At 41.1% G+C, this 12,067-nt stretch overlaps 1 protein-coding gene across 3 annotated transcripts in view; it reads left to right on the top strand.

The window, feature by feature from the left end:
• The window catches only part of col6a2 (collagen type VI alpha 2 chain), a 64,636-nt gene that overhangs the window by 47,036 nt on the left and 5,533 nt on the right, over positions 1-12,067 (top strand). The window contains exon 28 of one of the 3 annotated variants that reach the window (XM_003215203.4): positions 9,652-11,575. The exons of 1 other annotated variant lie outside the window; for it this stretch is intronic. In XM_003215203.4, coding sequence (XP_003215251.2) covers positions 9,652-10,259 — 608 coding nt within the window. In that variant the 3' untranslated portion in view covers positions 10,260-11,575. Of the gene's footprint in view, positions 1-3,917; positions 6,721-9,651; positions 11,576-12,067 lie in introns of those variants that run through there. One more of the 3 variants, XM_008114549.3, reaches the window with a different exon arrangement.

Genomic DNA, 12,067 nt, shown 5'->3' with positions numbered 1-12,067 from the left:
TCTTTAACATGAATCCCAAATGCATCTATCTTTCTAAAATGCAAATAGAAGGTTGCATCACTTCCTGTCTTCATTTTGAGAAGGATTTTAAAAAATAAAGTTATTGGGGGGGAGGTTAAAGAGGGCTTTCTCTGTGGAGCTGGATATGATTTTACATGTTTGGGAGATTCTCCACACTGTTAGTGGGGGAAACACCACAAAACTATGCCAAAACTATTTCAAATTGGACAAGGACTTTGAGGGGTAGCCCGAGGGCTACCTCCCCTTAGCAACAACACAAGCAACAGCCAAGCAGTCTCCACCCTTTAGCAACCGGTGTGGGCAGGGCCACAAAGGATGTCTAGGGCCGCCTCCTTGCCACTCACGAGGAGTTGCGCAAGGCCAAGGCTCTGAGGCCTAACCACGGAAAGGGTGTCAGGAGCGACTTCAGAAGCAGCAAGTAGTGAGACAATTGGCCGTCAGCAAGGATGTTACCTAGAGGACACCCACATGTTTTACCATCCTGTGGGAGACTTCTTTTTATATATCTGTGGGAGGGTAGGAGAAAGAACTCCCTCCTGAGTTTTTTTTTTCTTTAAACCAGACTGGGCCACAGCAACCCATGGGCGGGTACAGCTAGTGATAAATAAAGGGAAATAATGAATTATTTAAATCAGAGCTTTAAATTCCAAATATAAAGTCCTCTATATTTTATAGAGTCGGGCACAACTGGACTCAATGTCAAAAGGAAAACCTTTACCTTTACTTTTAATCTATATTTGTAATTGGTTTTTTTTTTAATTTGAATTGGATGGGGAGACTGTCTTTCATAAATGACTTCAACATCCCCGCCATTTCTATCTCTCTATTATTATTGTTTAATGGCATTCCTTTTTCATATTGTGTTTATGTATTGTGCTTGTCTAATGGAGGCCTTATAAATTAATAAGAGATTTCTGAGTCACTCAAAGCTTGTTTGCCATTGCCTCTATAATATATATTGTTCAGTACCTAGTATTCGTTGGTGGTCTCCCATCAATGTATTACCAGGGCTGACCCTGCTTCACTTCCAAGATCAGATTGGATCTGATGCAATCAGGCAATTTAGGGCATTTCATTTTTTTTTATTACTAAACAAGTTAAAAACATTTCATAACTATATTTCCACTGCCGCAGTCTGACAGTAGTAGTGCATTTACCTAGAAGAATCATCTTGAAAATTGCTGTTTCCTGATGACTGGAACATATCCTCATTAGAATCATCGAATCATAGAGTTGGAAATGACCTCATGGGCCATCCAGTCCAAGCCCCTGCCAAGAAGCAGGAAAATCGCATTCAGAGCACCCCTGACAAATGGCCATCCAGCCTGTTTAAAAGCCTCCAAAGAAGGAGCCTCCACCACACCCCAGGGCAGAGAGTTCCACAGCTGTCACAGTTAGGAAGTTCTTCCTAACATTCAGGTGGAATCTCCTTTCCTGTAGTTTAAAGCAGTTGTTCCATTGTACCCTAATCTCCAGAGCAGCACAAAACAAGCTTGCTCCTTTCTCCCTATGACTTCCCCTCACATTCTGATCCATGGCCCTCATCATGTCTCCTCTCAGCCTGCTCTTCTGCAGGCTAAACATGCCCAGCTCTTTAAGTCGCTCCTCACAGGGCTTGTTCTCCATACCCTTGATCATTTTAGTCGCCCTCCTCTGGGCACATTCCAGCTTGTCAACATCTCCCTTCAATTGCAATGCCCAGAATTCGATACAGTGTGATTCCAGGTGTGGTCTGACCAAGGCAGAATAGAGGGGTAGCATGACTTCCCTGGATCTAGACACTAGACTCCTATTTATGCAGACCAAAATCCCATCAGCTTTTTTCAAAGGTGTATGTTAATTACTCATTTTTCTTAAAAGAAGTGAAGAAAATAGTGAATGAGTTTACTTGCCCAGTGCTTTAGCTTAAAAAAGTGAAATGTACTAATGAAAATTAATTTTGATATACTTTAAAATGTTATAGCTTTTACTTGAGGCCAGGGAGCTCTTTTTCAATATGATGAGAGGCCTGTCTCCTCTTATTACAGGAACTAGTCACAATGCAATGAACTGTATCTCAACAGGTGGATTGTAGGGTTGGGTGTGGGAAAACCATCTCAGTTTACTGGTACTTCATAGCACAGTGATATGACTACACCTTAGGCATATAGCAAAATTGCAGATATGCTTTGAATGTCTTGGATTTGTTTTTAACATGTAGAACTTGATATGCAAAATATGTCTCAGTAATAATCAAATTACCTTGACACCAGATGCACATGAAATTACGATCTAGAAAAGGAAACGTGTGGGGGGGGGGGGGTGAACTGTCTCTTTGAGGTTGTGGATTTTTCCTTTTGGTGAAGAATATAGAAAAAATGTCAAAAATCAGTAGTTATTATGGCACTAGTCAGGAATGTTTTAAGTAACAATCCTTCCTATGCCAACACTGACTCCGATTCTATATGGTTCAATGTATTGTAGCCGTTCCAAATGAAGACTTGAGCTAGACTGAGTTAGATTGAGTAATATTTTACTCCATCCTCAGCTTCTGAACCACACTCCCCCCTTCAATCCAGCCATTGCATGCCTTGTAGGGAGCAGGCAGAATTGGAGAAACATCTGGCTATCTTCCCAAAACCAGACACAAAATGATTGCATCAACATTGGCATCCTCTCAATGGTGTTGTAATCATTTTGCACCCACTACAGAGACATAGCCAGATGCTTATCTAATCCCTTCCACTTCCCACAAGAAATGGAATAACTATGCAGCGGGTCTTTGGAGGCTGCATGGTAAATCCAGGGGGACTTAGGGTACAGTAAAAGAAGAGATACTAATCTCCACAGTGCTGAAAAAGGACACATAGGGAAACTTACACAGGCCTATATAACAATACCAACCACTAAGTTTTCCTTACTAAATGAAATTTAAATTTTCAGGTTTTTTAAAAAAAAACATTCAAGAGGAAAAGGTTGGGGAATATAAGGTGTTGTTAGATGCTACATTCAACAGATTTATAATATTTAGAGATTTCAAATTTATTTATTTCAAATATTTCTATCCCGCCCTTCTCACCCGGAGGGATGAAGTGGAACACAGAATTATAGATATACAGTAAAACCTCCTTCATGCAGAAGCCATATACTAACCCGCACCTGGGGGAAAATGATCTCTCTAGATTGTTCTAAGTCCTCCAGCAGACTTTATGGTATGCTTCCTAAGAGTTGTATTTGAAGACATAACAAATCCGTAGAGAAAATACTCTCTAGGAATCCCTAGATCTTCCAGGGTAATTACAATGATATGCTAAGAATGGAAGTGAAATAATTTGATGACATTCGGTTCTATCTGTTGTTTCACATAACTATGTTCCAGCTGAGAATATATTCTCCACGGGGGTTTTACTATATTGGGAAGAAGTCAGTCCTGAGTTCTTGTTTTGTTCATTCCAAAATACCAAGTCTAAATAGAAACAAATAAAACAAAATCTATATGCAAAACTGATGTTGACCACCATTTGACCCATCTGTTCATCCCTAACTTCATTTGCATAATAGTCAGCTATTCTTTACCATATAAAAATCCTCCATGTAGAAAATATGCATGACATTGAGAAGACTATAGTGAACCTTCTCCATGTCATAGGACAGTTCTTTTTTTAAAAAAAACCAAAAACAATTCATAGTGTGAGCTCTCTCTCACATTCTGAATTGCTGTAACTGAGATGAAGGTTTATCACCTCTTGGCCTACCAAGATTGAAGGCTCAGATTCAGAAGCTACTATGCATTGCTTTAGATTACTCAGGGGTCTGCCACCGCCCATATGATGCACAAAACCAAAGTGAATTGAAATCAAGAGACCCATGCCATTCTAAGCAAGCCCTGAAAATATTCTTTTGACACTCACTTGCAGATGGGAGGAACCCTGGGGTCGAAAACCCAGTTACTTTCCGCCCTATGGAAGAGGGAGTCAAGATAAATTTCCCCAGCACCAAACCCATGATCGCCCAGTTCCTGAATTCCACGAGACAGGTCCAGGATCCCAGCATGTACACCCAGCTGGTAGCCACCTTGGCCTATACCGCCGAAAAAGCCAAGTTTGCCACCGGACATGAGCGGCAGGAATGGATGGACTTGTTCATTGATACTTTTAAAATGGTGCACAGTGAGATTGTGGGTGATCCAGATACTGTAATAGGCCTTTGCTGAATCTGTGCTACTTCTGCCACTAAGAGTAAAAGCGCTTGATCCTGCCTGCAAAGCATCAGTGCTATCCAGAAGAGATGTAGAAATTGAACTCCCCTTAGTACTAAAAGATTGCTATGAGAGAAGCTTTTAGAATAGGAGCAGTCTTCTTTAAACAATGCTATTGAGGTTTATATTCAGTTTTGCTACCAGATCAGTATGTTGGCCCTAGTCAAAAATAATTTAGTTACTGTGTTTGCAGAGACCAAGTGAAAAGGATGAGTGACCCAATGAAGCTACTAGAAATCCTTCACTCACTAAGTAGTCTAATATCAGATGTGGATAAGATTGGGGAATATAAAGGACAACTTTTGGATAGAACCAAAAAGTTGGAAGGGATTCTGAGGGCTGTCTTCTCCAACTCCCTGTCAAGCAGAAATACATAATTATCATGTTCCTAAAAGATGCCCAAAGCCTCTTTTGCCTTTGGTCTTTCAGGGAGAGGATAAAATAAGGTGACAACCAAAAAGCAATATACAAAAATTATCCCATAGGATGACCTACATTTCATGGAAATTTTAGTTAGTGGTCATGATGTAGACTATGAGATAATCTCTGCATTTACACTTGCAAGTAATGTGGAGTTTAGGATTGTTCTACACTCAGGAATGGCTGTTTCTCTGCACAGTTGAAGTTGCCCCCGAAAACATTGCTATGTGGTCAGTGATGGTCCATTTTTGTCTTGAGTCAATAGCACAGCCAGCATGTGCATAGGCAGAAACTGAACCAGTCTGTAGTCTGAGCCTGCAGAGGACTTCGTGCCACAGTAGCCGGATGAGGCATGGCCCCCTGTTCAGACAATGTGTCTGGCAATAACAGGAGCTAGTCTTTATGGGCTGAAAGCAATGTGTATGTAATATATGTGTGTTCTTCTAGCATTAACTGTCCATAAAATGATATCTGTCCATGTCTTCCTGTTTACTTGCAAGGGCACTCCTAGATCATCAAGGGAACTTGAGTTCCATAAATGTTCTTTTGCTTGAATTCTGAAGAAGTCTAGAATAGAAAGTGTTTTGAAGAAGCATCCATTGCATTCCAAAGCATTGGTTTTAGAACCATTTCATCTGTCTGTAGCATAAAATTTCTTCCTGTAACCTTCTCCAGTAACCTTCCGTCAGCCCCAGCCAAAATAGCAAATGGCCAAGGGGCCTGGGAGCTACATTCCAAAATATTTGAAGTATACCACCTTAAGAAATGCTACCCTGCTGCCTTGGGTGCTCCTAAGAGACAAGGTGAACTTCAGCTCTTTAATCAATTGGCCTTGACTTCAGCCCCTAGGCAACATTTCCCAATGAAACCTAAGGAGTGTCCTTTCCAGAATTTGTGCTCTGTGTGCTTTGTCTTGTTTTTATTGTTATTGTTTTTCTTGTTTTTTCTGTTCTTTTCTATTTTGTATATATGGAGTCTACCATTTTGCACACTTTCATCATCTAGATAGTAACTTCCTTAAACCAAGGAGAAAAGTATTAATGGAAACTAATTACCCAGTGACTGCACAAGTAAATAGGAACACATTGTTACTGTAATATTTAACACACATTGAAGATATAGATTTGAGTGAGATTTAACTTTAATGTTTCCATCCAGCTTTTGGAAGGTGATATATAAGGTGTGCATTTGAAGAGCCCACAGTAAAGTCAGACATATCATTGAAGGCCAGTAAGAGAAATTAAGCTAGCTGTCCACACTCTTCTATGTACTAGTATTATTTTTACCGCTATAGCAAAACCAGACTTTAATCCATCCCCCCGTATGTGTAATTTATGGCAGAGCAAGGCAGAGGTACAAATATACAAGCATAGTTTAACATCTAGATTCTGACTTTTCTTGTAACTGAGTATTTGTCGATTCAGAGTACCAGGTTCTCTGCCAACAAGCATTGCTCTTTGTAGCTCCCAAATTAACCTCCACTGACGGAGCAAATTGAAAGGTGTTTTCCTTTGCATGTTAGAACCATTCAAAGAAGACCAAGCCTTTGGGGACTGTAGTATTCAACATGGGCTGCCTAAATCCAAAGTAATAATCAGTTACATACATTTGCTGCACCAAACAGAATGACATTTTGAGTACAATTCAACTTTTGTGCAAATCACTTACCACTGCTCCATTTCCAGTAAATAGGGTATTGCTGTAGAAATGGAATTCACACAAATGTTAAACAAATGACTCTGCTTCTTTTTTTGCCATTGCTTCAAGTTACATGACCATATGAACTGTGTAGATCTTGTGATTACAGTCTGATCACAGGCCATCATGGATTCGGTTGGTGTTGCTTCTGGTGCTCTTATGCTAAGCTGGTTTGCAAGAAGCAATCAGCTATCCTTTAAATAGAGATGCTATAGGTGATGAAGATTAGAAAGATAGTTGGAGATGTGTGAAAAATTGAATCAATTGTGTATTCCACAGCTTGCATTATATAAACTACATGGGAGAAGCGGTGCTCTAATTAAAATTTGATGTGAAGAGATAAATGTGCCTGATGTGTACTGATGTTTCCATGTATGCCTCTGGAAATGCAATAGAGCCAAAAGACAATATGTGTTGTATCTTAATAGTAGAGGAGCCCCTGATGGCGCAGTGGGTTAAAGCCTTGTGACTTGAAGGTTGGGTTGCTGACCTGAAGGTTGCCAGTTCGAATCCAACCCAGGGAGAGCATGGATGAGCTCCCTCTTATTAGCTCTAGCTCCATGCGGGGACATGAGAGAAGCCTCTCACAAGGATGGTAAAAACATCAAAACATCCAGGCATCCCCTGGGCAACGTCCTTGTAGACAGCCAATTCTCTCACACCAGAAGCAACTTGCAGTTTCTCAAGTTGCTCCTGACACACAAAAAATCGTACAATCAGTCTGGTGTGTTAGAGATGCCCAAGCCTTGAGGGAGGGGATTGGACCACAGAATTTTTCCTCCGAACAGCTTGAAATGCTGGCTAAGGATCCTGGGGACTGTGGTTCCAAAATGTAATTTTTCTAAACTGAAGTTGATCTAATGCAACAAGTCCATTAGAAGGAGATGGTCATGTTGTTCTGCCAATGCAAACAAGCCCTCCTTTCACCTGATTCTAGTTTACTTTCAAATTATCTGTATCAGAACATTATCAGTATTGTCAAGGTTGTGACTCATATGTCCTCCAGCGATTGATTGATGGACTGCCAGCAATGCTAGCCAGTATAGTCAGTGGTGAGGGTTTAGGGGATTCCCAACCTTAATGTAAATGTATAACCTCATCTATAACCTGTTAGGAGGAGAAAGAGACTCGAACAAGTGGGAAACACCTGAATACTTAAATGGATGTGTATTAATTGGAAAGTGATGCACAACATATGTGTGTCGACATATATCCTGTGTGTCCACTGACTTTCCTAAAACCAAGGATATTTGAGACATCCCCATGCGGTTCCATGTGTATCAGTGGTCAAGAAGTGGAAAAGCAGAAAAACCCATGAAACTAAAGGGACAAAACAGGAGCTGATTAGAAGTTTTTGATGCCAAAACTATGAGTCTCATTCTCAGTATGCAGTTAGTGTACAGAGATTAAGACACTTGCCCTAAACACAACCCTAAAATGATCAGACAGGGGTATGTCAAGAAATCGAGCAATTCAAGTAGTTTGCTTGTTCCTAAGCATGCTTTTCAGATTTAGTAGTAGGCACTTCACATTTTCCATTAAGCATGATTAGGGTCACAACTCTGCAACTATTAATTAGCATACAGGCCCGATTAGTGGCACAGTAATAAATAATGAGCACTTTATTTGTATTCTGCCCTATGTCCCCAAAGTCCATCAAGAGTCTAATGTCTAACTCCAGAGCTTTTCAGGAACCAGAGGTGACAGTCATGATCCATGACAAACAAGATCCTGTTTAAAAAGGACAGCCAGAAATCAGATGGGCAGAAAATGGTAGAGTAGGGGACAAGGGGCAAAGTGGGGAGAGGGGTCAAGTTTTAACAGAATCAGGATCCTGGGACTTTATCAGATGAAGGGGTCAAACCAATAGGATCAAGGAGTAAGGTATAAAATCTAGCCAATTTATGAATTATGCATTGTCCCATTTATGTTTCTGTTCTTTTCATAAGATGCCTGAATTTTATGGGTCTCCTATTTAAAAATGTTGTGCTCAGATCTCTCCTGGCTTCTACTTTGCACTCACATCACAGTTGGCCAGCCTTGCAATCAATGGATGCCCATGTTGAAACTTTCCTCCTTTTCTGAGGCACTTATTTCTACAATGATTGACATGATGTTATAGAACTTTTAAATGACATCTCTATATCGCTCCATGCTTTCTAGCTGTAGACCTTTCTTTCTTTAATGTATTGTCATGTCTGAAGTGCAGGGCAAGGCCATAACTGAATTATTGTACAGCTTAGGCCCAGCCTTCTTTCTTTAATTACTGATATCCTGTTCAATATTTGTGATTCTCTAAGATAGCACCATTGCCGTGGTCACAAATGCCTCTAAAACCCACCTTAAAAGTTAGGCAGCCTCACCCGCTGGAGTTCTGCAATGCTGGCAAGCAGGGTGTTGTGGAGTGACACCATCCAGACATTTCCACCCGTGGGGCACAGTTCAACACACAGTTAGGACACAGCTCCACAACTTACTGGCAGGAGGAGATTAGATGGGTAATCTTTTAGCAGTCTGTTCACAAGTATCATAGAAGGCTTTTTGTTGGTAAGGTGAGTTTTCAAAGATTGAATCAGGAAATGGGTCACAAGATTGAATCGGGAAACGGGTTACACTGCGTCACTGCAGGGACTTCTCCCATGCAGGATTTCAATCAACTTTTCTTCTACTCATAATATCATGGCACATATTCCAACAACCTCAGATTGCAACCTTGCTTTCTACAGACCTTCAAATGCAAAACACTAGTTGCCACTGAGTGAAGAGAAATAAATGAATTGGGTGAACTTGAACTAAATGAATTGAGTGGCTCTGTATTGATCTCCTCGCAACCTATGACATGTATTACCACAATTTGTGTTTTTTTAAAAAAAACATTACAAAGCCTTCCAATCCCATTCACAATCTATATAAAAATGTCAAAGTTTGTATTAACAAAAGCATCCCCATTGCTATTACTGCATTTTTTTCCCTTAACACTTGATGTGGAGGGAGAAAGTGAACTTTACAGAAATTGTGACTCAGAGCTTCTTTTCCTGTGTACTGTAATATTGACAACAATCTTAATCTTCTGTGCCTAGTATTTAGGTTTTAGAAACATGTTTGCTGACTATGTTAATTTTACATTATTTCTCTGGAGTAAATTGAGAGCAAGAGATGAAGAAAAACCTGGATCACCCTGACAGGTCTTCCGGCCTTACACCCCTCCCAAAATACATACATATCTCCTATCACACCTGAGAGTGTTGATGGCCTGTTTTCTTTTCTGCTTCCAGAGCTGGCTGTTGCCCAGTGCACACAGCGCCCTGTTGATGTTGTCTTCCTCCTGGATGGCTCTGAGAGAATTGGTGGACTGAACTTCCACAAAGCCCATCATTTCGTAGAAGATGTTGCCCGACACCTCACCCTGGCCAGAAGTAACAGCGACAACATGAATGCACGTATTGCTCTCCTGCAGTATGGAAGTGAAAATGAGCATGTGGTCGCTTTCCCGCTGACATACAACATCACTGAAATCTCAGATGCCTTAGCTCAGATCAAATACTTGGACTCTTCTTCCAACCTGGGGTCTGCCATCATCTACGCTGTCAACAACCTTGTCATCAACCCACGGGACAGGCAGAGGGCTGCCCGGCGCAATGCTGAGCTTTCATTTGTCTTCATCACAGATGGCATTACAGGCAACAAGAACTTGGATGAGGCGATCGACTCCATGAAGAAGCAGAACGTTATGCCCACCGTAGTAGCCTTAGGCAGTGATGTGGACATGGATGTCCTACATAAGATTAGCCTGGGAGACCAGACGGCCATTTTCCGGGAGAAAGACTACGCCAGCCTCTCTGAGCCTGGTTTCTTTGACAGATTCATTAGGTGGATCTGTTAGCTTTAGGGAAGTACCAAAGATAGTTTGTACTAAAGTTAGTGGCAGGGAAGACACCAAAGATAATAATGGCCTTAAATAATTGTATGGGGTTTTTAAAGCTAATGCCGGTTGCCTGAGGGCAGCTGCCACAGATCTGCAAGGGATTTATTTTTATAGCCAAACTCTCATAGGCTTATTTTAAATCTTGTGTCAAATTCATGTTAATGGTGCTAATTGAAAACCAAAATGGAGTAAGGATCCAGGGATACACAGTGTAATTTGTCATTTCAAAGCACATTCTTTAAAAATATGTACTGTAATCCTGTAGGTGCTAGAGGAACAACAAAGCACTCACGCTGAGCACAACGACCAGTCATTTCTCACTGCTCGAGGGGTTCACAACAAATAGACCCCTTCCATTTCCCAGTCATCTATTGCCAAGACTTTTTTTTTATAGTGAGGGCTAATTTTATTTCTACCTTCAATTTCTTGCTTCCTTTTCAAGAATACACAGCCCATATTCTGCAAGTAGCTGTGTTGGCCCTCCACTTTTTCACAGCTGAAAACACTGAACAGGAAGATTTTGGTGGGAGGAGGAAGTCCTGGGCTTTGACACATCGTATTAACAAATAAATGATTGGTCTTCCTGCCTTGTTTTTCATATAGTTGCTTCCAAATTGAAGCAACAAATAGCTTCTTACGTGATCCAAGTTTGAATACATGCCACTAGATGCCAAAAGGTAGGAAAAGGAGGCTTGTGGCATGCAGGTACGATATGATATTGCTTCCTTCCAATGCAACCATTTTTAACTGGTAATAGGGGCCAAGTTGGGTCGCTTCCTGATTCCCCTTGCCATAATACAGGATGCCATGCCACAGTGCCATCTGATTTATGGCTTACAAAAGTCCCCATTCAGAAAAAAGGAGACACTGGTATGAAAGGACACCTTGTTGCCTTGCCTTGGATTCTTCTTTGCCTTTCCCTTATCAGTCAATGCAGAACTCTCTTGACTATGCTACATGCAGACCTTTTTCTTCTGGGCTTTTCCTATTCTACAGTGGTTTTCCCCATGTATCCAACCTTGCCATAGAAAATATTGTGCCTTCTTTTTATTTGCTATTAACCAACTTTCTCTTGTATTGAATACAGAGCATGCCTCCTTCTCTAAGGCAAGACTGTGCAATGTCAAACCCACGGCAATGCAAGAAGCCATTTAGATTAATTGCAACCAAACTACAATTTCAGTGTATTCTCTGGATTACTGTTTCTGGAATAACATCCTTACTTGAGCCAAAATTGCACTCATGGTAAATAAAAGTTTTCACACTACCTTAAACATGGTGTCATTTCTTATTTTGCAGTTATATATTGGGTCTATTATTGTGCTAAAATCACAATGACCTACTTCTTTCTGTTTGTAAGGTAGGACTTTGTCCCAAAAGGGAGGCAAATCAGCAAAGCCTATCACATGATGCTGTGTGCATCCCATTGCCAGTGTGCCTCCTCACCACAGTTAACCCATCCTCCACTATTGAATGGCAAAATCTATGAATAGCTGCCAATTGTGCTACGTACCTAGCACAGGTGCAATGGGACTGTTCCAATTTTGTGCCAACATACATACGCTACCTCAACAGATGGCTGGCAGTAGCCAGCAACAGCGTTATCCTTAATGGTGAGCCATGGAGGTCATCACGTCGCCTCATATTGCCTCATTTTATATCGCCAGCCGGCCAGGCCTGGAGCTCCATGGGGGGAAGCTGCATCTCCCTGTGTCTACATGATCGCCGGCCAGCTCGCGATGCAGATCAGGGCAACACGAGGCAAA

This window comes from Anolis carolinensis, chromosome 1 (genome assembly GCF_035594765.1).
Source record: "Anolis carolinensis isolate JA03-04 chromosome 1, rAnoCar3.1.pri, whole genome shotgun sequence".
Taxonomy (NCBI): Eukaryota; Metazoa; Chordata; class Lepidosauria; order Squamata; family Dactyloidae; genus Anolis; species Anolis carolinensis.
The sequence above is the reverse complement of the archived record's forward strand: the minus strand, read 5'-3'. Positions and strand labels throughout refer to the sequence as shown.